Genomic DNA, 27,810 nt, shown 5'->3' on the forward strand with positions numbered 1-27,810 from the left:
CTTCCCCGTCTAGGAGCGTCATCGCCCGGCTCGCCTGCTGAGAGCGCAGCGGCGCACCGGTGGCTCGTTAGTAATCAACACACCTGTGCTCCTGCATCTCTCCCTGAGACAAACGAGGGGCAGGCCCAGCGCGTGCATTTCTGCCGCTCTAGGCGAAACACAATTATGCCGCCCCTCTGTTTGCGAATACCAGCAATAACGCACAGCATAAGGAAACAACAGTAACCAAAGTCTAGTCTATTGCAACGCACAGTGTCAACAAGGAAAAGCATGACGCTCATAACGACATGCAATAAGCGAGAATAGAACAGGATTAGAATTATTATTGCCTATTGTTGTGAATCTTTGGACTGAACTGGGCTTTAGAACAGCAGGCTACCTATTATTCTTCAATGATAGCCTATAACAACAATCAAATGTAGGCTATTACGCTACTGTAGTTGTAGGCTATAATAGTTCGTTTCTGTAGGCTATTCTATGCGCGGAAAAATAACTGGCCAGTATGCCAATAGCCTACGGTCTGGAGTGGTCCGAACTGACCTCTAAAACTGCGCTGCTGCTGTTGTTGCTGCTCTCCGCTCAACGTGCGGCGCTAACGGTTACTTCTCAGGACTGTATCACTCCCTCCAGGAAATACTCTTCACCATGGCTCTTGTATTTTGTCTTCATCAAATCCATTGCAGATTGGGCTAATTTTTGTCAAATCGGCCGGTTTTGAATCGCCCACCGATCGATCGGCCCATCTCTAATTACTACTACTACTACTACTACCATTACTACTACTACTACCATTACTACTACTACTACCATTACTACTACTACTGCCATTACTACTACTACTGCCATTACTACTACTACTACCATTACTACTACTACTACCACCATCACTACTACTACTACTAATACTACATGGTTTGGTAACTTGTTTCCTGAATTTGTGACAAAGGTCATCTCTTTACCTGTGCGCACATCAGGATGATGTCTGTGTTTGTCCTCAGCCAATCCACAAACACCTTCACCACCTGGATCAGCCCCTGATTGGTCAGGATCTCCAGTCTCTCAGAGAGGGTCTTCTCACTGTGCACTGATTGGTTGCTGTGCTGGCTGCCTTCAGAATCAGAATCCAAGTCTGTGGAGGATGTGAACAAATTAACTGAATCACCTTGATAAAAAAACAAACAAAAAAAAACTGTTTCTCTCCAGATTAAAGCAGTAGGCGGTTTGGCTCAGAAGCACTTTCTGCTATCGTTTTTGCAATTCTCATTACATCCAGACAGTAGTCAATAAATAAAGTGCTCTGACACTAAAATTTAATTAATCTGCAATCTGTGGAAGTAATAAGTCTTCAACAGAACTGTAAAAAGTGTGTCCAATCATTTTGAGCTGCCAACTTGAAATGATTGGATGGCCTACCTGCCTGTCAACCTGCCTAGCAGACTGTAATTTGTTTTTTTCCAGTTTGGAGGAGGGGCTTTGGAGGAAGGCCTGAAGGGAGGGGCGGGACTTTGTTGGTTGAATTTTTCAAAATCTTTCACAATGTCTAATTCGAATAATAATAATAATAATATAATAATAATAATAAGTCTAACAGGAAATCACAAACCGCATACTGCACCTGTAAGTCCTTAACCTACTAGATTATCTCTGTTCAAAAAACGAATCAGTACACTTGTACATCGTTATGTCATTATATTATACATCTAAAACTAATCAGTACACATGTACATCGTTGTCATATTATATATCTAAAACTAATCAGTACACATGTACGTCGTTATGTGATTATATTATATATCAAAAACTTATATATCTAAAACTAATCAGTACACATGATCATCGTTATGTTTATGTACTGTGAGCCCGTGGCTGTCGTTTGGCGGGTGTACGGAAGCGGCGTTGCTAGGGTACCGGTGTTGTTGGTTCCGTTGGCGGTCCCCGGGCCGGTGTCGCAGGGGGCGTCCCCTGGGGGGGGCGGGGTCTCCTGGGAGGGGTCGGCAGACGTCGGGGCGGGGTTGGCGGAGGAGGAGGAGTTGGAGCTCTGGGGGCGGAGCAGCAGGTTGCTGAAGGTGGGCGCCAGGCGGAAGCAGCGCTTGGCCTGGAAGAGCTGCGAGGACATGGCCTGGAGGTTGCTGCTGATGCTGGGGTCGCCGCAGGCCAGCGAGGGGCCGTTGGTGGTCGGGGGCGTGTCCCTGTCTCTGTCGCCGTCGTCTCGTGGGCGGCCCTCCCCCTCTCCCTCTTCCTCCCCCTCCTCCTCCTCTCCGTCCTGCTGCTCCCGGGGGAGCCCGGGGTCCGGGGCGTCGGCGCTGTCCTCCATGTCCTCCAGGTCCGAGCGGGACTCCTGGCTGTTCATGTCCGAGTCCGTCTCCACGTCGAACGCCGTGCCCCCTTCCTCCTCCTCCTCCTCCGAGGCGCTGCCCGCCCAGCCCTCCCCCCCGGGGCGCGGCTCCTTCTTGCTCTCTTTGGTGGGGGCCGGGGGGGCGAGCTGGGGCACTCCTCCTCCTCCTAGCTCCTCCTGCCCAGTCTCGTCCTCGTCCTCCTCGTCGCTCTCGAAGCCCTCGCTCAGGTCGCTCTCGTCCGCCTGGCGGGCGGTGCAGCGGCGTCGGCGGAGGCGCGAGAGGCGGGTGTACTTCTTCTTCTGCTTCTGCGCCTCCAGCTTCCGCCGCTCGCCGGCCACGCCCCCGCCGCTCTGGGCCCCGCCCCCGGCGCCGCTCCCGCCCTCCTCCTCCTCCTGCTCCAGAGAGCCGTTCTGCAGGGGCCTCTCCTCCACCGCCAGGGGCCCAGGGGCGCTGGGGTCATCTAGGCAGGGACCACAAAAGACAACGCTGTGAGCGTTCACGCGCTTACCCCCGTTTCTACAGACGGGCGCCGCTGCATCAAACAGGAGAGTGCCGGAGCTCAGGGATCATCTGTAAAACACAGGTTTATTGGGTGTGCAGACCTGCCAGATCCCTCCCTGACGTCACAGCGCTTGGGAGAAACCGCTTCTGTGCAGCCGATAAAAGTTGTTTGTAAAGATGATCCCTGAGCACCAGTCTTGACAAAAAAAGACACCGTTTCGGTTTTCGGTTCTCCACAGTTAAAGAATGGCGCTACACCACAGAGCTGCTTCTGGAACGAGGGACGTTCATGTTTTAAACTCGTCTCCCAGACGTTCCCTGGGGTTGCCAGGTATGTCAGGGTTGCCAGGTTTGTCAGGGTTGCCAGGGTGGTGGGTCTCACCTGCGTTGTCGGCGGGCAGCGGGGGCACCTGGGCCTCGCCCTCCTCCAGCTCGGCCTGCAGACGGATGTTGACGTGGTTGAGCAGGTGGGAGAAGAGCGCCAGCGTGAAGGCGATGGAGGCGCTGTACTGCTCCGACCCTGCCAGAGACAACCCCCCCGTCAGCACCACTCCACTCAACGCCAGACCCCTGAGAGCTCTCTCGCTGATACGCTACGGACGCTACGCTAACTACGCTACTGCACGCTGCAGACCACTCCATGGGTCTGAGACACTTCATGCAAAAATATGGTGTTCGAAATCCTGGTAATTCATTGGTAGCAACGGAATCCCAGCGACAGCAATCAGTAACGACTTTCGCGATCAGGCTTTCCCACCCATAGATATGCCCCGCCCATCTAACCTGGGCTAGCGTCTCATTTGCTGCTACGACCTGTCACTCTTTCAATTCTGACCCGTCGATACTCCCTCAGAACACCAGCTTAGGTGGCGAAGTGGCGCAGACTCTATTATGTAGTATGAGGAGCACAGCGATTCAATGTTATATTTGAGTCTGGAGAGAGACTAGTACTCCTCCCAAAACCAAACATATTCCTCATCACTGTTCTCGTCAGCGTCTCTCTTAATCCCAACTTCTGTCCTGCTGCAGTCCTAAACTCTACCCCTCACTAAAGAGAGGGTCCGCTTTAACCTGTTCAGATAAAAATCCATATGAAGAGTTTGGTTCCAGAACAAGATAAACACCCACTTCTCACATTCACATTTTATTAACAGATCGATCGCTAAGAGGCACCTTTATCTATGTGAACAATTTCTGCCATCAGATTATACGATTTTTGCTGTACCTTAATGCATTTGTCTGCAAAATGCTATGTTATCTTAAACAGTCAAATAACCAATATTTCTCAGAATGGATATATCTGGTTTTGGAGCCAAACTCTTCATATATGGTCGTGATATTAAACTTGACCCGGCCGCTGACCTCCCCTCTTCAGGCTGTGCACCACCATGAGGCAGGTGACCACCATCTTGAAGACCAGGACGTCGGGTAGCAGGGAGCAGGCCGGGTCGTGCTGCTGCTGGGGCTCCTCCTCCTCCTCGCAGGGGGAGTGGCCAGCGGCGGCGTGGGGGGGGTGGGGCGGGACGGGCAGGTAGAACAGGACCAGGTTGAAGTCCTCCAGCACGGACTGGCACAGAGACGTCAGCTCTGCCTCCATCAGGCTGCACACACACAAACACACACACACGCGCACACACACGCACGCGCACACACACACACGCACTCACTCACTCACTCACGCGCATGGAAGCAGACACACACACGCACGCATGCAAACACACACACACACACAGACACACACGCGCACACACGCAAGCACGTGCACACAGACACGCGCACGCACACACAAACAAACAACTTTTATTGTGATACAGTGGATTTTGCACAGCACATGGTGATGAGGCACACACTCACACACAATATGTTAGTCTGCGGTCATTAGCACAGGGAGGCTGGCTCAGGCCAGGGCGTGGTCAGGGGCCAGGGCGTGGTCAGGGGGAGGCAGGCCAGGGTGTGGGGAGGGGGAGGAAGGCCAGGGCGTGGTAAGGGGGAGGCTGACTAAGGCCAGGGCGTGGTCAGGGGAGGCTGGCTCAGGCCAGGGCGGGGTCAGGGGCCAGGGCGTGGTCAGGGGCCAGGGCGTGGTCAGGGACCAGGGCGTGGTCAGGGGCCAGGGCGTGGTCAGGGGCCAGGGCGTGGTCAGGGGAGGCTGGCTCAGGCCAGGCCAGGGCGGGGTCAGGGGCCAGGGCGTGGTCAGGGGCCAGGGCGTGGTCAGGGACCAGGGCATGGTCAGGGGAGGTCAGGGGCCAGGGCGGGGTCAGGGGCCAGGGCGTGGTCAGGGGCCAGGGCGTGGTCAGGGACCAGGGCGTGGTCAGGGGAGGCTGGCTCAGGCCAGGCCAGGGCGGGGTCAGGGGCCAGGGCGTGGTCAGGGGCCAGGGCGTGGTCAGGGACCAGGGCGTGGTCAGGGGAGGCTGGCTCAGGCCAGGCCAGGGCGGGGTCAGGGGCCAGGGCGTGGTCAGGGGCCAGGGCGTGGTCAGGGGCCAGAGCATGGTCAGGGACCAGGGCATGGTCAGGGGGAGGCTGGTTCAGGCCAGGGCGTGATCAGGGGCCAGGGCGTGGTCAGGGGCCAGGGTGTGGTCAGGGGCCAGGGTGTGGTCAGGGGCCAGGGCGTGGTCAGGGGGAGGCTGGTTCAGGCCAGGGCGTGATCAGGGGCCAGGGCGTGGTCAGGGGCCAGGGTGTGGTCAGGGGCCAGGGTGTGGTCAGGGGCCAGGGCGTGGTCAGGGGCCAGGGCGTGGTCAGGGGAGGTCCTACCTGTTCTTGGGCTGCAGCAGACTCTGGAGGTACATGAAGCTCACCAGCAGACGCTTGATGTCCTTGGACCTGGGGAGCAGAGCGGGTAAGTCTGTGGATGTGTGTGTGTCAGTCCGTGTGTGTGTGTGTGTCCGTCCGTGTGTGTGTGTGTCCGTGTGTGTGTGTGTGTCCGTGTGTGTGTCCGTCCGTGTGTGTGTGTCCGTGTGTGTGTGTATACACCCTTAACAGACTTGATGAATACGGACTGTATTGCAGTAGGCATCATTGTCAGGCATGGATAGACAGTGATAGAAGGTATCATTGTTCGTTCCTATGATATAGCTATCTAATACAGGTAAACATTTTCCAGAGGCTTGCTCGATCGTCTGGTTGAGAGAGGTCAGGGAAGAATTTATGGTTCTCCTATAAACATTTATATTTCAAATGGGTGAACTGTTTTTTGCTTCACTCTGGAAAATTAGGGGTAGGATCACTATGGACAACCCCCCTCCTTTTTGTAAAGCACATTGCTGCCTTAAATAAAGCTTGATTTGATTGGATAGATCTTGGTCAGGATCTGAAAATTGAAATGTCAAAGTGGCCGTGGAGGAAAGTACTTTTATACAGGCCTAATGTCCTAGAACAGCAGCGTGTTTGACCTCTGAACCCCTGAGGAGGAGGAGTCACCTCTGGCGAGACGGAGACAGCTTCTTCATCTCCTGCTTCTTCACCTGATGGTACATCTTAGCCGCCTTGTCGAACAGACGCCTCAGGTTCCCGTAGGCGCCTTCAAAAGGACTCTCTGACTGGATACTGTCACACACGGAACACAGGAGAGCACATTAACCCCCTCTGGGAGTTCATTTCCCCTTTTTAAAAATGTCCATGGGGTATTATATTTCCAAAATTTGTTTTGGGACCATGAAACTGAACCAGTCCTGAAACACTAACCAAGACATTGTCCGCTACACAGGATTAAAAGGAGTTTGAAACAACACTACACTCCACCAAGTCAGTTACAACATCATGAGGCTAATAGAGCAGTCTATATGGGCATGTCTGTTGTGTGGAGATTGCACTTCGTCTAAATTATGTTTCTGCTGTGTCTTTGGAGATTGCGTTTTGACTATTATAATGCATAAAAGCATAATATAGAACAGATTAGAATAGCAGAACATATTCAAATCGAGTAGAACAACCTAACAAAATGAAATAAAGATAGGGCTACTTTTTACAATGCGCACCATGTATTTTAGATTGGGCTGGACTTTTATCAGCAGCATCCTGCTCAAAACACGCTCCCGCGGCTGTATGAAGCAATCAGTCATCAGTCTGAACATAAATCAAATAATGAGGAAACTCGTAGTATATTTGATCAATGTTGTATAGCCTATAGCCTATTTTTATCTTGTCTATTTTTTTTGTAGTTTGCAAAGAACGTTCTGGAAAAAAAGTGAAAGGGCTGAGGGCTGCTCAGTTGGTTACTCTAGACGGTGGCGGAGGATTTCCAAAAGCAAAAGCACCTATTTGGTAATATTTCAGATTTAAACCCAATGCTAATAGCTGGGGAACCTCATAACATCAATGAGTCAATCTGTAAACTCTGGAGCTCGTCATGCCGTAACGTGAACACCGTTGCTCTGTGCTGCGAGGCTGCGACCCACTCTGCTGCACGCGGACAGAATGAAGGAGAGGATCAGTAGCCTGGCTCCTGCCCCTGAATCTGAATAGCAATTTAATCTGAGTGTCCGACTAGTGGAGCAGAGCAGACACTTTCAGCTTAATTGTAGCATCCCAAGCTTATTATTTTACAAAGTAATTAATAAAATAATACAATTAAATATATATGTAATTTATTTAGTTTAAACAGTTCACATTCCTGCTCCGCCTCTGCAGACAGCAAACACTGAGATCAGTAGGCTACACCTGACATTGGATTATTCCATTAGCCTACTTGTCCTGATGTTTTAGGTTTTTGCCGTGGTATCGTTTCAGTATCGGTATTGAGACATTTTTAGCAGGTATCGTATGGAAGTTGTAATTTGGGTATGGTGACAACACTAGTCTCTCGTGTGCAGGTGCATCAGGTCCCTGGACAGTAAGCTGTCAGACATGTGACTGTATAAGCTGAATCTCACCAGCGGAGGTAGTAGTAGGTGGCCTCCACGTTGTAGAACTTACTCCCTGCCAACGTACCCAGCTGATTGAAAGGCATTCCTGTAAAAAAAAAAAAAATCACACCTTCATGTGAGGACATTACCGTTTCATATTATAGCAACACTTTCAGTGAATAACCAGCCTACTCTTGAGCATGAAGACCTTTCCTAAATAGTGATGTCTTTAAGGCTACAAAGAAGACTTGCAGTGCCCTCTCCTGGTTCAAGATGATCCCTTCTTCAGGAAGACCGTACCACTGCTGCAGTGAGTGAATGTATTCTGTTATAACGCACAGTGAGTGAATGTATTCTGTTATAACACAAAATGAGTGAATGTATTGTTATAACAGTGAGTGAATGTATTATGTTATAACAGTGAGTGAATGTATTATGTCATAACGCACAGTGAGTGAATGTATTCTGTTATAACACAGTGAGTGAATGTGTTCTGTTTTAACAGAGTGAATGCATTCTGTTATAACAGTGAGTGAATGTATTCTGTTATAACAGTGAGTGAATGCATTCTGTTATAACGCACAGAGTGAATGTATTGTTATAACAGTGAGTGAATGTATTATGTTATAACAGTGAGTGAATGCATTCTGTTATAACAGTGAGTGAATGCAATCTGTTATAACAGTGAGTGAATGTATTCTGTTATAACGCACAGTGAGTGAATGTATTGTTATAACAGTGAGTGAATGTATTATGTTATAACAGTGAGTGAATGTATTGTTATAACAGTGAGTGAATGTATTATGTTATAACTGAGTGAATGCATTGTTATAACAGTGAGTAAATGTATTATGTTATAACAGTGAGTGAATGTATTATGTTATAACACACAGTGAGTGAATGTATTATGTTATAACGCACAGTGAGTGAATGTATTATGTTATAACACACAGTGAGTGAATGCATTCTGTTATAACGCACAGTGAGAGAATGTATTCTGTTATAACAGTGAGTGAATGTATTGTTATAACAGTGAGTGAATGTGTTCAGTGTATTACTGCTACATGGTTGTTGTAACAGTGAGTGAATGTGTTCAGTGTATTACTGTTACGTGGTTGTTATAACACAGTGAGTGAATGTGTTCAGTATATTACTGCTACATGGTTGTTATAACAGTGAGTGAATGTGTTCAGTGTATTACTGTTACGTGGTTGTTATAACATAGTGAGTGAATGTGTTCAGTATATTACTGTTACATGGTTGTTATAACAGTGAGTGAATGTGTTCAGTGTATTACTGTTACGTGGTTGTTATAACATAGTGAGTGAATGTGTTCAGTGTATTACTGTTACATGGTTGTTATAACATAGTGAGTGAATGTGTTCAGTATATTACTGCTACATGGTTGTTATAACAGTGAGTGAATGTGTTCAGTGTATTACTGTTACGTGGTTGTTATAACAGTGAGTGAATGTGTTCAGTATATTACTGCTACATGGTTGTTATAACACAGTGAGAATGTTCCGTGCTGTGCAGTGGCTGGTGTTGCTGCTGTGAATGTTCAGTGATGTGTTAACTCAGGTTTGTCTGTGAATGTTCATTAATGTGTTAACTCTCAGGTTTGTCTGTGAATGTTCAGTAATGTGAATGTTCAGTAATGTGTTAACTAGGTTTGTCTGTGAATGTTCAGTAACGTGATAGCCCTCAGGTTTGTCTGTGAATGTTCAGTAATGTGTTAGCCCTCAGGTTTGTCTGCGAATGTTCAGTAATGTGCTAGCCCTCAGGGTTGTCTGCGAATGTTCAGTAATGTGAATGTTCAGTGATGTGTTAACTCTCAGGTTTGTCTGTGAATGTTCAGTAATGTGTTAACTAGGTTTGTCTGTGAATGTTCAGTGATGTGTTAACTAGGTTTGTCTGTGAATGTTCAGTGATGTGTTACCTCTCAGGTTTGTCTGTGAATGTTCAGTAATGTGAATGTTCAGTAATGTGTTAACTAGGTTTGTCTGTGAATGTTCAGTGATGTCTGTGAATGTTCAGTAATGTGTTGACTCAGGTTTGTCTGTGAATGTTCAGTAATGTGAATGTTCAGTAATGTGTTAACTCAGGTTTGTCTGTGAATGTTCAATGTGTTAACCCTCAGGTTTGTCTGTGAATGTTCAGTAACGTGTTAACTCTCAGGTTTGTCTGTGAATGTTCAGTAATGTGTTAGCCCTCAGGGTTGTCTGCGAATGTTCAGTAATGTGAATGTTCAGTGATGTGTTAACTCTCAGGTTTGTCTGTGAATGTTCAGTAATGTGAATGTTCAGTGATGTGTTAACTCTCAGGTTTGTCTGTGAATGTTCAGTAATGTGTTGAGGTTTGTGGTGACTCACCAGCATGTGGCGTGACAGACAGGGCCTGGTGGTAGAAGCGCTCAGCCAGATGCTCCGCCTCCACCCCTGCCAGCTCGTTCTGGTAGCGCGCTGCGGGAGGGGGGGGGGGGGGTTGAGTGATTTCCCAACAATCAAGCCTACCGCTGTGTCCCTGAGTGAGGTACCAACACTACCTCATAAATGTAGATGTGTAAATAGGCTGCTAGAACATTTGTATTCCCCTATGACAGACCTGCTAGGAACCCTTCCATTATAAAAACAATAAACCAAGGTGTTCTTGGGAACATCAGGGAAGAAGGCAAGAACAATTATATCATCATATGCTCACAATCAAATGTAGCCCGTCTGTAGCCTGTCTAAACGAATGCTGCATTCTTTCAAACGTGCCCAATCCCATTCTACCGTTCAACTGCGATAGTCATGGACCAACACAAGGTTGTCTCATGCATTTCTATCTGGTTAAGATGAGGGGTGTGTGTGTGTGTGTGTGTGTCCTACCGAGGTCTCCCAGGTACACCAGGCAGCGATGGCAGGCCATGTGGGCCCACTCCATCTCCTTGGCGCTGGCAGACACGGGTTTCTTTCGTCCTACGGGAGAAAACATTCGGTCTCTTTCACAGCAGATATGCAAATCTGTTTTGGGTGCAGAGTCATTATTCTGTCTTCCACCTGCAGGTTTGCTGTGAATGGAGGCATCTCCGCCAGGACTTTTCCAGGTCTGTGATAGGCTCTGTGCACCAGCTCCACTACTTTATCAGGTGTGCGCTGGGTGTACCGCACACCTGATCAATCACTTAATCCAATAGTATAGGACAGGAAATAAAGATGCCCACTTCCTTTCAGGAAGTAGTGGAGCTGGTGCACAGAGCCTATTGGGTTAAAGCTGTAGCTGGCTTTGCGGGTGGACGGGGGGGGTTATCTGCTACCAGTGTGTGGGGGTGAGCGTGTGTGGGTGTGTCCAGTGTGTGGGGGTGAGCGTGTGTGGGTTTGTCCAGTGTGTGGGTGTGTCCAGTGTGTGGGGGTGAGCGTGTGTGGGTGTGTCCAGTGTGTGGGGGTGAGCGTGTGTGGGTGTGTCCAGTGTGTGGGGGTGAGCGTGTGTGGGTGTGTCCAGTGTGTGGGGGTGAGCGTGTGTCCAGTGTGTGGGTGTGTCCAGTGTGTGGGGGTGGGGGTGAGCGTGTGTGGGCGTGTGCTGAATTGTCTGTGCTGGTCTGCGGCGCGCCAGTGTTTACAAGCCATGCGCCTGTGTTGACATTTCTGTGTGTGTGCGTGTGTGTGTGAGTGTGTGTGAGTGTGTGTGAGTGTGTGTGCGAGTGTGTGTGCGAGTGTGTGTGCATTTCCCTCAGTCCAGTATCTAGTTCCCCAAACTAGCCTTACTTTACGACCGTTTGCTTATGTTGGCAAATGTTTGATGCTGAAAAACGTTTAAAATAGTTTGCAAAGAGCGTCTGCGAGTGGAAGTGAAAGTCTTGAGATGCATGTGTTGCTCAGTTGGTTACACTAGATGGTGGCGGATGATTTCCAAAAGCAAATGTGCCTATTTAGCAATATTTCAGCTTTAAACCCAAAGCTAATAGGAGACCTGATAACATTAATGAGGCGATGTGTAAACTAGAGCCATTCCTCCCTCTCCTTACTCTTGTCTGTCACAGTGAAATATGACACCATTGCTCTACTGAGGCTGAGACCTGCTCTGTTGCAGGTGAGGAGTGATTGACAGGAGAGCAGAGCAGACAGGGGGGCTCATCCCAAGATTATATTTTAGAATTTAGTTATTATTTGATGAAAGTGGGCGCTAATATGAGAAAATGAATATATAGACTAAGTAGGATTCAAGGATTCTTTCATTATTAGGTTTACATCCAATATACAAGTAGCCATATGTTGAGTAAAATTTATGAGAAAAATGATTATGTTTTGGCTCCTCAACAACAAGATACAAGATATCCTAATAATAAAACCCGTTCAATGCATTACAGTAGCAATACAGTAAAGCCCCAAACGTACTGGAAGAGTCAATTGACGTGCTTCATTTGACTCGCCTCATTTGACCCTCCTATGGCGCACTGCAGGCGTCAGCTTTGATAGGGAGCTGATTTAATTTAGATTGATTTGTCCCCATTTGACGCTCCAAAATGTAAACAAGTTCGGAGTAGAAGTGTCAAGGCAGTTTGACTCGCCTCAAAACGCTTTTGGTGCGTGATCGGCCATTTAAAACAATTAGTGTACTTCAAAACGCTAGCGTCAGACTCTTCCAGTGCGTCTGGGGCTTAAGAATATGGTGTGTGCAAAGTGTATGTTAATAATTAATGATAATAATGAATTCAGTTAATGATAAATGATTATTCAATGAAAAAGACCGCTGATATCGGATCGGTATCGGCAGATATCCAAATTCTGGTATCGGAATCGGATCGAAACTGAAAAAAAGTGGATCGATGCATCTCTAGTGTGTGTGTGTGAATGTGTGTGAGTGCGTGTGTATGTATGTGTGTGTATGTGTGTGCGCGAGTGCGTGTGTGCATGAGTGCGTGTATGTGTGTGTGTGTGTGTGTATGTGTGTGTGTGTGTGTGCGTGCGTGTCTCACCGATGAGCGGGTCGGTGACGTGTGTCCAGTCGATGCAGTCCTGCAGCTCCAGCTGATAGTGGGACTGGATGTAGAGCAGGAGGTGCTGGTAGAACCCCACCCCGGCTATCAGGTGGGTCCGGTACGCACACTCCAGACCACTACGACTGTGAATGTGCTGCAGGAGGAGAGAGAGAGAGAGGGAGGAGGAGAAAGAGAGAGATGGGGAGGAGAGAGAGAGATGGGGAGAGAGAGAGAGAGAGAGGAGGAGAAAGAGAGAGAGATGAGGAGGAGAGAGAGAGAGGGAGGAGGATAAAGAGAGAGATGGGGAGGAGAGAGAGAGATGGGGAGGAGAGAGAGAGAGATGGGGAGGAGAGAGAGAGAGAGAGATGGGGAGGAGAGAGAGAGAGGGAGGAGGAGAAAGAGAGAGAGATGGGGAGGAGAGAGAGAGAGAGGGAGGAGGAGAAAGAGAGAGAGATGGGAAGGAGAGAGAGAGGCTAGCTCTTTGAATTTGAGGAGAGTTGACACACGTTGTCTTATCAGCTCAGACAGAAGAGAGCGGTCACGCTGAGAGCGTCAGCACGGCTCCGTACCTTCTTGTTGGTCTTGATGACCTGGATGACCTCATAGTAGACCTTCCTCCAGAGGAGCTCCTCAGCTTTACGACCGTAGTCCACCGGGTGGAGGAACATCAGCTTCACACACAGCTCCCTCAACCTCAACGCGCACACACACACACACACACACACACACACACACACACACACACACACACACACACACACACACACACACACACACACACACACACACACACACACACACACACACACACACACACACACACACACACACACACACACACACACACACACACACACACACACTGTTGAACAATGCCGGCCCTCAGCCTCCCCGCTGTGTGGATTGGACGAGTAAAAGCAACATGGCGGAGAATTCTACCTGACAGTCAGACAGCAAATTTAACAAACGGTTGCGTTATTGCTTAGGTCACATTATGTCAATTCCATTGAGGTGCAACACATCAAGTCTCAAACTGCATGGAATCAAGAGTGATCTCAAACTGCAGGGAATCCTCTCCACCCTCGAGGAGGAAGGCGTCGCTGGCTCTGCACGCTCCCTGTTTGCATCCTCCCTGACGGGGCACTCCTACCAGGTGACATGGAGAGGGTCGATGTCGGAACCACGTAGTCTGACTACAGGGGTTTCACAAGGGTCTGTCCTGGGTCCTCTCCTTTTTTACCTCTACACTACATCCCTGGGCTCTGTCATTCACCCGCATAGCTTCTCCTATCACTGCTATGCCGATGACACCCAACTGGTCCTGTCATTTCCCCCTTCTGATACACAAATGGAGACACGCATAGCTGGGTGCTTGGCTGACATCTCGGAGTGGATGGTGACACACCACCTCAAGCTCAACCTGTACAAGACTGAGCTGCTGTCCCTTCTACATCCAGGCCATGGTCAAACCCTGGCTACACCCCCTCCCGACCACTATGCTCTGCTACCTCCGGGCGACCGGTTGCCCCGTCACTCCGAGGATCATGGCTGTTCTCTGTCCTGGCCCCGCAGTGGTGGAGTGAACTGCCCACTGACGTCAGGACAGCAGAGTCACTGCCCATCTTTCACCACAGACTGAAAACTCACCTCTTCAAAAAGTACTGCCAGGATCCTCCCTCTTAAGCACCTATTGTATTTTTAGTTTGATATTCTTCACTTTGCCTTCAGCACTAGATTATGCTCTTAAGTCACTTGTTTTCAAAAGGAGATGCACTTGTGAGATCTGGCAAGTTGTAGTAATCTGACATTTAGTACGTTAAATGCAATCATTATAAGTCGCTTTGGATAAAAGTATCAACTAAATTACTGTAATGTAAATGAAAATGTGAAGAGCTTAACAGCTCAAAGCCAATAACCACAAGCTACAGTGAATCAGCCGTACACAGTTAAGTAGGTGTTAACCATACATATACGCAAGTACACTGGTAGCTACCACAAGGTACAATGAACAATGGTTAAAGGTTAAATGGTCTTCACTTAAATTGCAATTTTATCCAATGCGCTTTACAATGTCCTCTCATTCACCCATTCACACACCAATGGCGGCGGCAGCTGCCATGCAAGGTGTTAGCCTGCTCATTGGGAGCAATTTAGGGTTCAGTGTCTTTGCTCAAGGACACTGACATGTGGACAGGAAGAGCCGGGATTCGAACCGCCGACCCTACGATCCTTGGACGACCCGCTCTACCTCCTGAGCCACAGCCGCCGAATGGATGTGGGGTCATGTGTTGGTGCAGTCTTGGTGGAATGGATGTGGGGTCATGTGTTGGTGCAGTCTTGGTGGAATGGATGTGGGGTCATGTGTTGGTGCAGTCTTGGTGGAATGGATGTGGGGTCATGTGTTGGTGCAGTCTTGGTGGAATGGATGTGGGGTCATGTGTTGGTGCAGTCTTGGTGGAAGCTTACTTGTTGCGCAGGCTGATGTTCTCAGGCTTGAAGACCTCCCTGTGGGCCGCTTTGCTGCCAATGATCACATCCAGCTTGTGCACCGACTCTACCACAGCCCTACAGCAAGACACCGCATAGACAAGAGTGCATGAAGCATAGCTGGGCTATTACAGTAGCCATCCAGCTAGCTACCATCTTAAAATCCGTGGAAGCAAGCAACACTAACTTTTCACTATGGTCAAGTAAATGAAAATAAAGCCAAATAAATGCAGTTAACTAAGTCAGCTACGCGAGGAATAGCAAAGCAACTAGCGCCAATTCCACCATGCTATAGTACACAACATACGAGATAGGCAAGGTTAGCTAAATCAGTTGGCTAGCTAATGTCAGCTGAATAGCCTAGGGTACTTCCTTCTGCTTCGTTTCTAGGAAGCTATGTAGAGTGTCAACTTCAGTAAAAGGCCCAACTCGGGACAGCTGTCCTTTCATTGTTAGCGGAGACCAATTGATGTGCTATTCAATCATGAAATTAGCTAACGACTAAGTAATAATGTTAACTTACTTTAGCTGGCTACTGATCTATTATGGGTGTTAGCGGGTTAGCTAGCTAGCTAGTTTGATTCCTTTTCTTGGCCCCAGTTAGCCTGCTACTAGCCACTTACAATACCGAGATCTTGCTAGCCAATTGGAATTGGAACGACCAGAGTCCTTGTCAGTTGAATATGGTCAATCAAAGTGGGTGGCAGGCTATGAAACCAACACAGTGCTAGCTAGCTACTTACAAAGGGCCTTGCTAGTTAACGTTACAAACTACATAGCTGGCTAGCCTAGCTCACTCACCTGTACAGCCGTTTGATCAAAAGGACTTTCGCCTCGGGCTCGCTGTCCTGACCGGGTCCACTCATATTAGCTACGGACTGCGCGGAAATTCACACTCTCTGGTCCAGCAGTGCTGTCTGTTTTCCAACCCGTTCAACCCCACACTTGTCGGGCTTGCCTTCCCGGCACTAGCGTCGGTCAGTGAACACCGTGTTGATTTCCTACGCTAGCAAGCTAACATTAGCTAGACAGATAGCTAGTTAGCTTACGTTAGCTTTCCACTATACTAGCCAACTAATCAACGTCTCTTTCGCGTCTTGTATCTCTTGGCAGTACCCCCTCTACCCATCCGTTCTGAGACAGGGTAGGAGAGGGAGTGCCCGGGTCTTAACGTTAAATCCCGGTCAGCTATAACGGCCCGATATGTTTCTTGTGTTATTCCCTGTTCCAGGCATCGCTACGAGGGCGGCCATTACTCCTCTCAGGCAGCGCCAGTGACCGCATGATGTGGTAACGCGAGATTACAGCCCACTAGGTGAGAAGGGTCGATCTGCAGACTGCACATTAGAGATGCGAATATATCCGCGACATCAGCGGGTGGGTGGGCCAATAAAAATCAACATTGTGATTAATTGCGAGTGGATTTGTCAGTTATATTCGTATTTAATAACTACTATAATTATATATATTATATTATAACAACTGCGAGAAAGCGCGAGACCTGCCAGCAACTCACTCAAACAGTCTACCCACGACCCACTTTGTCAACCGAGATCCTGCGAAAGCGAGCCTATAATCAGCGGCTCACTATATCGGCCAGTAGCCGTTCAATGGACATACCGTAAGAACGCATCGTTTTTTACGGTATACGGTCTTAGGATTGTAGGTGTACAACTTAAGGCTTAATGTTGTCCTTTCATACTATTCACAAAATGACTATATGGCAATAAAATAACACAACAAAATGTTATTTTCGCACGTTAACAAGAATAGTATAGCCTACACTTCACAAAAGGAAAAAAATAGATGAAACGGCTACAAGAACAGCATAGAATGTAGATATATAGTAATTATCTAATTAATAATTATCTAAGTTTGCCTACATCGCATCGCTTTTTACGGTAGGCTAGGCCTATGCGTCTTGTGATCACAGATGCAGCATAGAACTTCGATGTTTAATAATTATCTAATGAAATTAATAATTATCTGTCTAGTTGATATATGAATAAGAATTATCTAATTATCTAGTTGATATAGCCTATGAATAAAACAATAAGCCGTTTTATTGGCTATGGACTACTAGTTGTAGGCTATACACGAGTTGATGCGCTCTGCTCCTACGCGCGGTTGAGGCGGCAGCTCAAATACACTTCGCACATATCCTCCGCACCTTGGCAGTGCAACTGCCACAGACAGCTGTAGTGCACTTCGTGCATTGGTAGACAGTCCTGTTCTTGCTGCAGCTTGTCTTCACCATGCAGGTATTTTTTGGGGGGTATTCTTCTGTGGACACTGCGAGGGGCGCCGCCGGTAGCTGTTTGGACGCCATCCACTCGGCGCGCAGCTTTTCAGCCAACTGGAGGATGAAGTCGCGTCTGGGGAGGCTCTGTAGACTATGCGAAACTGTGCATATAATAGGCTATACATAGCGCGAAACTGCGCATTCCCTATAGCCGTTCATTGAACGGCTTGCGCCCGATATAGGTAGCTATAAATTAAAAACATACACAATATTTTTTTATTTGAATGATCTTGAATATATTTAACAATATGGGGTGCAACAGAACACCATTTTAGGAAAAGTCATTGACTGGCGGACTTTAAAATATAGTTATGTGCAAATGAAAATCCACAATCGTCCAATGTACGTCTTTGGCGGTTCTAGTTTTTTAATTTAAATACAATAACTTCATGTTTGGCGGTTTGGGTGCGGGTCTCTAAATTTTAGAGTCGGGTGGGTGGCGGGTGGATGATTGATGAGTGCACGCGGATTCGGGTGAGCTCAAACTCCATCCGCGCATCTCTACTGCACATGGATGCTGTTGGTAGGATGCTGCAGCTTTAGGTAGTTTTAGTTTTTCTTTTGTTTTGTAGTCTGCTCTCAATTCCCCCACATAAATACCATAGGCCTACTACTTAAAATTTAGTACATAGTTCTTATTTTTCCAAATTAATCCAATTAATTTATCATGGATATGATAGGAATAAGTGTGATCAACGTGGTCATTTGAATATAATTACATACCAGGAGAATTGGGGGTATATTCTGTTTCAATCTTTTGAAACATACAGAGATGTAACATGAACAGCTACAGAGCCTACATTTAGATTTCCCGTCATCAGGTGTTGATGACAAACAATCTGTGTGTTCTTATTATGTGGAACATGATGACACAGATATGATAAAGAAACACATTGTATCTCATGTTAAGAATTTAATCATTTGTTTATTAATTTATTTAGGTATTCTATCTCCAAGATTCACCCGAAAAATATAAATTCCGGCTTTTTCCAAAAGAAATGATGGAGTTGTTATTAACCGCATCAAATTAATTAATCAACAAAAGCAAAGTGGCATCATTATCATTATAACAATAATAATTCAATGATCAGAATATCCACATTCATAACAAATCCATATACAATTGCAAATACACTCTTCAACATCACTCTTCCATTGATATACACAAAAATCCCCGAATATCTGTCCTTTTCAAAATAACAACGGGGGAGGGCGGGGGTGTGGGGGCTATATGGCTTGTTAAGGGATATGAGGATGTGTGACCTGTAGAGTTAAACGGGGGGGAGGGGGTTAGGGGCGGGGGGTGGAGACACACGTACTTTAATAATAATACAGAATGGGGCGATGACGGAGATGGTGTTGCTGTGCATGGGAGGCTTACTTCAGGAGCAACAGCGTGATCTGACCCTTTTTTCAGCCCGAACAATGAGGAGTCAATGAAAGGCAGACAGAGTTCGGGGAGATAAATAGATAAGGGCTGCCTGAATAAATATATAAATCTAAATGACAACCATTGCAAACATATATAATGTACTCATTTCAACTGAAGAATCTGATAACCAGGAAGAATCTAAACAATTCCAGGAATTCAAAGATATGCAGATGGCGGTCACTGGAAATATGGTCTTATTCTATATAGCTATATATATATTATGTACAAACATTGCTTGGTCACCAAGATGTACTGTATATTTCAAAACTGCCCCGGTTGGATTGATTATGTGAGAGAGACATATAATGTGTGAGAATCTGTATAATACTGCAGGTGCTAATTCTGAAGTGACAGACGCCATTGAAGTGCCTGCACAGAAAGTGCATCCCAGCCTGGTCTATTGGTCTAGAACGTGTCATGTCTCAATATTTCTACTCTCTCTAGAGAGAGAGAAAGAGAGAGAGAGATTAGAAATAGTGAAAAACTGTACACTCTGCATACAAACACTGTATATACACATAGACACACCATACAGTATATACACATTTATCCAGTATATACACAGAGACTGTACACACACTGTATATACAGACACATACACACACACACACACACATTCACTCACTTGAAATATGAGTCTCTAATCTCTCTCTCTGGTTCAGATTGATAATCTGTCAGTGGCCACAGATGGAAGATGACACATGTGTTTGACAGCATGTCAGTGGAGTCCATACAAAGAAATAAAAGATAAATTGTATCGTGACTGGCTCCACAATCCTGTCACACCACCACAGCAAAAACTTGATTAATTTGTCTGTGCTCAGCCAAGCTCGTGTCAGAGACTAAAATAGATGAAGAAAAATCAAATGGTAAGAATGTCTTCATCCAAGGAGTTTCACATCGTCCGTTAACAGAGAGCTCCACGGCGATTGTCGAGTACAAAAACAACAACATCCACCCTCCTCCATCCTTTCCTCGACAACATCCACCCTCCTCCATCCTTTCCTCGACAACATCCACCCTCCTCCGAGCGGTTACCAGAGAGAGTCGAGTGCAGGAGACAGCAGCGTGCAAATCGTAGTGAGGGGAGCAGGTCAAACTAGAGTTTTCTGTGTTTTATTTTGTTCACAATCCCAGCGCATCTTTCTCCACAGACGGGCAATGTTCCAGAAGATTGTCATAAGAAAACTGGATTGATATAAAATGTTTCACCTATGAACTTCCATAAGATAGAGGAGTATAGTAATCAAGAAATAAATAGGACAGGAACAATTCTAATGAGTTTAGTTCTACGGTAAGAATAATCTTAGAAATATAAATCATAGCACTTCATGTCCATTTCAAAGTTTTCATTGAAGCAAGATTTATTTTCAAGCTGTTTAACCTGTGTATAGACTGTGCATATTTAGTTTCAAAGACTTAAAGTGATCTTAACTAAAAAATATGAGCTATGAAAATAAGTGCAGGAGCAGGGTAAGGTTCAACTGGTCAGGGGTCCATTTGAGAGAGAGATCAACAGATAAACATCTTAAATGGATGCACTGAGTCAAGTCAGGGAGGAACATTCAGTTCATGGTATAACAGAGAAATTGAAAATTATTATAAACAAACTTGATGTATCATGAAAGGAATGAAGGATTTAAGTAGAGCACCTTTGAAATCCATCTGACCCACGTCCAGTACCTCTGCCCTTCTCTCTTGGCTGGAGCTATGTGCCTTTGTTTGTCTTTTGTGTTCTGTCATCTTACTTGTGGATCCAAAGAGGTTAATACCATGTCAGTCTGCATAGCTGTTCTTCGCATGCTTGGTGAGCCAACAAAACCAGTTCAGGTTGAGATCGGCATGTCTTTAAAAGAAAATCAAATATCCAATCACAAGCGTCAAACACAGAAAATCCACTCAACCAATCAGAGAGAGAGGGCCCAAGTAAAGTGGGGTGCAAAGAACCCAGCGGAGCCTTACATGGTGGGCTGTGGTTCTGGACCCTTACATGGTGGGCTGTGGTTCTGGACCCTTACATGGTGAGCTGTGGTTCTGGACCCTTACATGGTGAGCTGTGGTTCTGGACCCTTACATGGTGGGCTGTGGTTCTGGACCCTTACATGGTGAGCTGTGGTTCTGGACCGGCCTTTAGGTCAGGAGAGCGGGACCAGAGCCCCAAGTTCTCCTTTTGTCAGCCAATTGCATCTCGAGAAAGCGCTCTTGACATATGGCCAGGCCAGGCTGAGGACTGCCCATGGTGCATCAGCCAATTAGATTCCAGATTGTCCTCCACGAAGCTGCGTGATTGGCTAGGGGGAGAAAAGGGAGACACAGAGAGAAGGATGGAACGGGAGGGGTGTTTGATGACTTCAGTCACAGCTGATATCCTGCTAGGCCTATGGACCAACTATCTGAACTTGAAGGCAGTCATTTCAGAAATTACACTCGTCTCTTTGTCAGTTTGTGTTCAGCTCTGAGGTGCTTGCTTTTTACCTGAGTCTCTCACTTCTGCATCTCTGAGGTTCATTCATGATTCCCTCTACCAGGGACCCTGGCCTCCCACACCTCTACTGGACACTGAGGTTCATTCATGATTCCCCACACCTCTACTGGACACTGATGGTCAAACCTAGATGCTTTCAAGCCTGTGTTTATTACTGAGATGTGTATTATTGAAAAGTAGCTCTAAAAGCTGTTTCCACAGTACTAACATTACCAAACATTCCTTCCTTGAAATGATCATCAAAGTTAGCAATTCAATAACTTAATGTCCATTACGAAATGTCTATTTCTAAATCTCACATTTTATATGTTGTGTGTGAAACTCTCTACTAACCTACTATATTAGCTACGGTTCACCACAGTCACTAAATAATAAACTAAATAATACATAAATTAAATAATAAATAAATAATAAACTGCCTTTGCAACTTGATAACAGCTCCAGAGTTTGGGCCTGAAAAACAAGCAACACTGTTGTTTTCACTTGCAGAGTGGCACCAATGTGACGCTAAAAAGACAAGAGCAAACACACATTTACATCCCAACAAGGACTTACAATGGACAGATAACACACAGAATGAGCGGACATGACGACACAGTACATCAGTCAGTTATCAGAGACTTGGCGATGCTTGAACAGTTGACATGGGACAGTGACATGCCAGAAGGGCCCAGCAGAACAGCGTAGGGTAACCAGGTCTACCATGTTACAATGGGATCCCCATGAAATCACATCTCACTATTCTACTGGACAGATGTTCAGAAACTCAGGCACTTCAGGTTTGAATTACTAGAGGAAAGGAAAACTCAAATAATTTAAGTGGCACCTAACTTTGTACAGTAACCTCCTTTGTACAGTATGTAAATGTACTGTCGGCTAACTGACAGTGAATCATCTGAAATCTTTGTTGCCCCCCTAAAAAAAAGAAGGGGCAATACTCACTCAACTCTAAAATTCTCAAGGATGTACTAGAAGAAAAATATCAGCTAGCAATTAATATGTCCAAAGTGCAATAATAATAATAATTAAAGCTGCTTCGCAGCGATGAGGCGGGGCCAGGCAATTTCCGACAAGTTTAGGAGCAATAAGCGAGCGAATAGGAGGACAACAAGAAAGTTGACATTCCAATGTTAATTTTGTACATTCATATCGTATCGTAAAACATTTGTAAAAGATTTTGATGCATTGTAAGCACGATTTTGATAATTCAACAATCTGGTCAATGAGTTTGTGAATTACCGTCTGAACATCCAGTGGAGCAAGTTGTGTGGTGTTAATTGATTGAAAAATGTGGGATGAGATATGTTTATTAATTTTTACAGGTTTTGTTTGCTTTTCTTCATAATTGAACATTAACTTCAGCAGCTGTGTACTCAGTCAGTTGCCAATCAATTGATTTAGTCATTGTAATCCTCGGCGGGGGCTGGGTAGGGTTGCCAACAGCGATGTCTCCGGAGCTTGCGTTGGATTGTGGGTAATGTAGTTTTCTCTGTATGTAGTGTTGGTTTCAGAGGACAGAATTAAACATATTTTTAAAAATTCAATTTTTGAGATAAAATTCTGAAATAAATCACACTACATCTTGGATATGTGGCCAATGTTGTCACTTTTTATGAGGATGATCAGACATTGATTTGGCGAGAATTAATAGGAACTGTATACAGAACTGTTTACAGTAAAACCTTTTGATGTGCTGTGGGCTCAATTTTTCATATTTCAATAATCTGTGAGGATCGTTTGGTACGGACCGTCTGAAGATACAGTATATCAATTTTGGTGTCAATTGAACAAAAAATGTGGGAGGAGATAGGTTTGATAGGTTTTACAGTTTATGAAAAAATCAGAGTGATGGACTTAAAAATTCCTGCAAGGTCAGAGTGTATGAAAGTTTTGTCTCACTTGGGACTACATTCACGTGGTGGTTTTACAGTGATAGCACCTATGGCTGATTTGTTATGATTTTGTTTTTTAGTTTTAAACTTTAGACTGTTGCTGTAGCGCCACCTTCAGGTTTATTGACCTACAATGCAGGTTTAGGACTTTGGGTATAGTACTGGAGCTATGTGCAAATCTTGGTGATTTTTTGTCCACAGGAAGTTAGACTTCAGTGGAAGATGGAGAATAATAATAATAAGTAAAACATTTTTGATGCATTGTAAGATCAATTTTGATAATTCAATAATCTGGTCAATGAGTTTGTGAATGACAGTTTGAAGATCCAGTGTAGCAACTTTAGTGTTAATTGATTGAAAAATGTGGGTTACAGGTTTTGTTAGCTTTTTTTTCATAATTGAACATTAACTTCAGCAGCTGTGTACTCAGTCAGTTGCCAATCAATCGATTTAGTCATTGTAATCCTCGGCGGGGGTTGGGTAGGGTTGCCAACAGCGGTCTCAGATTCGTGGAGCTTGCGTTGGATTGTGGGTAACAGTTTTCTCTGTATGAAGTGTTGGTTTCAGAGGACAGAATTAAACATATTTTTAAAAATTCAATTTTTGAGATAAAATTCTGAAAAAAATCATATTACATCTTGGTTATGTGGCCAATGTTGTCACTTTTTATGAGGATGATCAGACATTGATTTGGCGAGAATTAATAGGAACTGTATACACTGTTAACAGTGAAACTTTTTGATGTGCTGTGGGCTCAATTTTTCATATTTCAAAAATCTGTGAGGATCCTTTGGTAAGGACAGTCTGAAGATACAGTATATCAATTTTGGTGTCAATTGAACAAAAAATGTGGGAGGAGATAGGTTTGATAGGTTTTACAGTTTATGAAGAAATCAGAGTGATGGACTTCAAAATTCCTGCAAGGTCAAAGCGTGTGAAAGTTTTGTCTCACTTGGGACTACATTCACGTGGTGGTTTTACAGTGATAGCACCTATGGCTGATTTGTTATGATTTTTTTTAAGTTTTAAACTTTAGACTGTTGCTGTAGCGCCACCTTCAGGTTTATTGACCTACAATGCAGGTTGAGGACTTTGGGTATAGTACTGGAGCTTTGTGCAAATTTTGGTGATTTTTTGTCCATGGGAAGTTAGACTTCAGTGGAAGATGGAGAATAATAATAATAGTAATAATAATAATAATAATAATAATATAGGCAAATACAATAGGGTTCCGGCAGCTACGCTGCCTGGCCCCTAATTAATATTATGATATATTATAATTAATAAACTTCATAATACACTGATCATTGGCGCCCTCTAAGTCCAGTTTTGAAGGAACATTCCTGTCAGATTGTGACAAAAAGAACAGCATATATGAGGTCACCATATTTACCTGTAGCTGAGTAATGAGGAAAATATAACTTGCACTGATTTACGTGTGTGTGATTCTGTGTTAACCAGCCGTTTGAAACCATATGAGAACCATGATATCCTGGCAAAGAACCCATCTCGCCCACTCTGAACATCAAAGCCCACATGGAGACACACAGGACACAAACACACACATGGAAGCAAACGCCAGTCGACAGAGGAAGGTACAGGGACAGCAGCATAATGTGAGAGGCAATGCTATGACTGACACACATTTGGTTTGAAAATGACACAGTTTGTTCCTGTAGCACCAGTTCATCACACATCGGTTCTGAGATTGAGAAGAGAAAACATTGCACTGGTCTGGTCCAAAAGAAAAAGAAGACAAAAAACGAAGTCCCTTCATTGATAAACTTTCACCAGCTTCATGTTATGTACCCTCATGTTATGTACCTTCCACGGAGCCAGTCCAAACAATTCAACTGTATCTTGCTTGTTCTGGTCTATAGTCTTCATCTAACACAGCGTCATTGTTGAGTCTCACTATAGCATCTTCCCTGTTGTTTGAAAACCCTGTTGTCATTACCTCAAAGGCACTAAGGAAGCCACATGACCACATCTTGACCAATGGTGTTAAGATCTGGCATTTTCAGGATAGGAAATGAACAGACACAGAATCACGGGATAGCACAAGCTGGAATATACTGCAGCGCTGTGCTATTGGCTACCGTGAAGTCTTTGGGATGTGACATGTTCCATAGTGTTTGGTTACATTTGTTTCAACATGAAACCACAGCAAGAACCCAAAGTTAATTTTCATATATAGTTTCTTGGTTCTACCTGTATGTTGTATGTCTGATTGGTTCATCTGAACAGTGTGTATCATATGCGAAAACATCATGGACATCTAAACGGTATCATCATCTTACCCTGCAAGACAGATAGCCAACCAGCCAAAGGTCAGGACGGGGAATTACACAAACTACATCAGGGAAGCCCTTTTTGTGTCTTGTGTGGTAACGCTGAATGTACAGCCCTTCCACAAATCTCTCTCTGGCTTGAGCAAAATTGAAAATAAATGTGGAAGAATTTGCCAAGAGTCATAAAAAATCAGAAGATATTGGTAACCATGGGTTTTTAATTGCGTCTTCTCTCTCTGATTTGGTTGTGGGTAGTTTTTGCCCTGCTCCACTTCATTCTAGCACCAGTCCTGTTGTTGTTGTTGTTGTTGTTTATGACGTGGTTCCGGTCTGCTTGTCACAGCGGTGGATGTTTGGTTGCCATGGAGCTCTCCATTCTAGGTTGTTGTAGATGTGGACTGGGGAGGCGGGGCCTATTAGGAAGAAAGGCGGGGTCTATCAGGGAGAGAGGCAGGGTCTATGGGGCTGGAGAGGAGGGGTCTATCAGGGAGAGAGGCGTGGTCTATGGGCCCGAGAGGCGGGGTCTATCAAGGAGAGAGGGGGAGTCTATGGGGCTGAGAGGAGGGGTCTATCAGGGATAGAGGCGGGGTCTATGGGGCCGAGAGGCGGGGTCTATCAGGGAGAGAGGCGGGGTCTATGGGGCAGAGAGGCGGGGTCTATGGGGCAGAGAGGCGGGGTTTAATGGGGCAGAGAGGTGGGGTCTAATGGGGCAGAGAGGCGGGATCTGTGGTTTGGGGGAGGACTCCATTGCTGGGAAAGCTGTGGGAGGAGATGTCCGAGGAGGAGACTCTGGGGCCAGGGTCGTTGGTCATTCCTCCTCCTCCTCCTTCTCCTCCTCCTCCTCCCCCTCCACCTTCAGTTTTCACACCGGGGTCTGCTGGACCCATGGAGGAAAGCTGCTCTTCCTAGCGAGACAGAGAGAGAGAGGGAGGGGAGGAGAGGAGGAGCAGAGGGGAGAGATGGCAGCGGGAGCAGGGGGGGTCAGTGGAGGATGTGGGCAGAGGTGCCACGTTGGACAGTCCAGCCAAGAGGTAAACCAGGCAGGTGAACGGTGGGAATGTAAACCAGAGGAACACATGTGGAGAGGACGGCAGGAGGAGGACAGGTGAAATAAATCAAATTCAAATAAGAATCCGATTGGAAGGAGCCAAGGGAGAAGGACATTGACGACGGTAGGTCAGACGGTAAGTTCAGGAAATTAAGACAGTTTGGTGTGCAGTTTAGGAAATTAAGACAGTTTGATGTGTAGAGTTTAGGAAATTAAGACAGTTTGATGTGTAGATTTCAGGAAATGAAGACAGTTTGATGTGTAGAGTTTAGGAAATAAAGACAGTTTGATGTGTAGAGTTTAGGAAATGAAGACAGTTTGATGTGTAGAGTTTAGGAAATGAAAACAGTTTGATGTGTAGATTTCAGGAAATTATGACAGTTTGATGTGTAGAGTTTAGGAAATGAAGACAGTTTGATGTGTAGATTTCAGGAAATGAAGACAGTTTGATGTGTAGATTTCAGGAAATGAAGAAGGTTTGATGTGTAGATTTCAGGAAATGAAGACAGTTTGATGTGTAGATTTCAGGAAATGAAGACAGTTTGATGTGTAGATTTCAGGAAATGAAGACAGTTTGATGTGTAGAGTTTAGGAAATGAAGGAAATATTGTTTTTCTCAAATAGGAAATAATCAGAGTATGGGTTCACACAGATGGCATGGAGAAAGTATGGGTTTACACAGAGGTCATGGAGAAAGCAGAGAGCAGCAGTCAGGGAGAAGAGGCAGGACAGGGAGAAAGTATGTGAAAAGAGAGGAGGAACAACAAAGAAAGAGAGAAAGAAGAAACATGAGTTAGGAAGGAAGTAGAGGTATGAGGTACAGCAGTAGAGATGGTCAGCATAGGGAGGGGCCACACAGACAGGGGGGGGGGGGCAGGAATTACACCTTCTGAGGCTGATTAACAGGCCAGGCTGCCCTCGGCCCTCATCCTACTCATAATAGCCACAGACAGCCGTCAAAGAGTGGAATGAGAAGAACATGAGAATAGTCTACAGTTTGAAGGTCTTGTACACTCTTGTTTGTGAGACGACTAAGAATTGGTAAAAAATAATAATAATAAAAAAGTACAGTAAAACAAAAAGGTCTAGTGTAATACCTTCCTTACACAGAATGTACCTTTATGGCCATCATCATTTGCAGAAAGGTTACAGGCTATTCTTGTTAGAATGTACTAAATAAAGAGAGGATGAATTTGATGACTAATATAAGTGACTGAATAAGTCACCTTTAATGAGGT

The 27,810-nt window shown here is 45.6% G+C and overlaps 2 protein-coding genes across 2 annotated transcripts in view; both read right to left on the reverse strand.

Annotated features, from left to right (window-relative positions):
- Nucleotides 1-16,374, reverse strand: part of smg5 (SMG5 nonsense mediated mRNA decay factor) — a 31,259-nt gene extending 14,885 nt beyond the window's left edge. The window contains exons 1-13 of the mRNA XM_084442292.1: nt 15,924-16,374; nt 15,102-15,200; nt 13,205-13,328; nt 12,633-12,789; nt 10,546-10,635; nt 10,048-10,137; nt 7,703-7,781; nt 6,252-6,377; nt 5,586-5,654; nt 4,200-4,438; nt 3,220-3,357; nt 1,909-2,796; nt 960-1,129 (exon numbers count right to left, since the gene is read on the reverse strand). Coding sequence (XP_084298418.1) covers nt 960-1,129; nt 1,909-2,796; nt 3,220-3,357; nt 4,200-4,438; nt 5,586-5,654; nt 6,252-6,377; nt 7,703-7,781; nt 10,048-10,137; nt 10,546-10,635; nt 12,633-12,789; nt 13,205-13,328; nt 15,102-15,200; nt 15,924-15,988 — 2,334 coding nt within the window. The 5' untranslated portion in view covers nt 15,989-16,374. The remainder of the gene's footprint in view (nt 1-959; nt 1,130-1,908; nt 2,797-3,219; nt 3,358-4,199; nt 4,439-5,585; nt 5,655-6,251; nt 6,378-7,702; nt 7,782-10,047; nt 10,138-10,545; nt 10,636-12,632; nt 12,790-13,204; nt 13,329-15,101; nt 15,201-15,923) is intronic.
- A 4,655-nt stretch (nt 16,375-21,029) lies between these two features.
- The window catches only part of syngap1b (synaptic Ras GTPase activating protein 1b), a gene marked incomplete at its 3' end in the record, with an annotated part of 183,912 nt that continues 177,131 nt past the window's right edge, over nt 21,030-27,810 (reverse strand). Inside the window, exon 21 of the mRNA XM_084442293.1 lies at nt 21,030-21,147. Coding sequence (XP_084298419.1) covers nt 21,030-21,147 — 118 coding nt within the window. The remainder of the gene's footprint in view (nt 21,148-27,810) is intronic.

The sequence above is a fragment of the Borostomias antarcticus genome (assembly GCF_949987555.1).
Source record: "Borostomias antarcticus genome assembly, chromosome: 8".
Lineage (NCBI taxonomy): Eukaryota > Metazoa > Chordata > Actinopteri > Stomiiformes > Stomiidae > Borostomias > Borostomias antarcticus.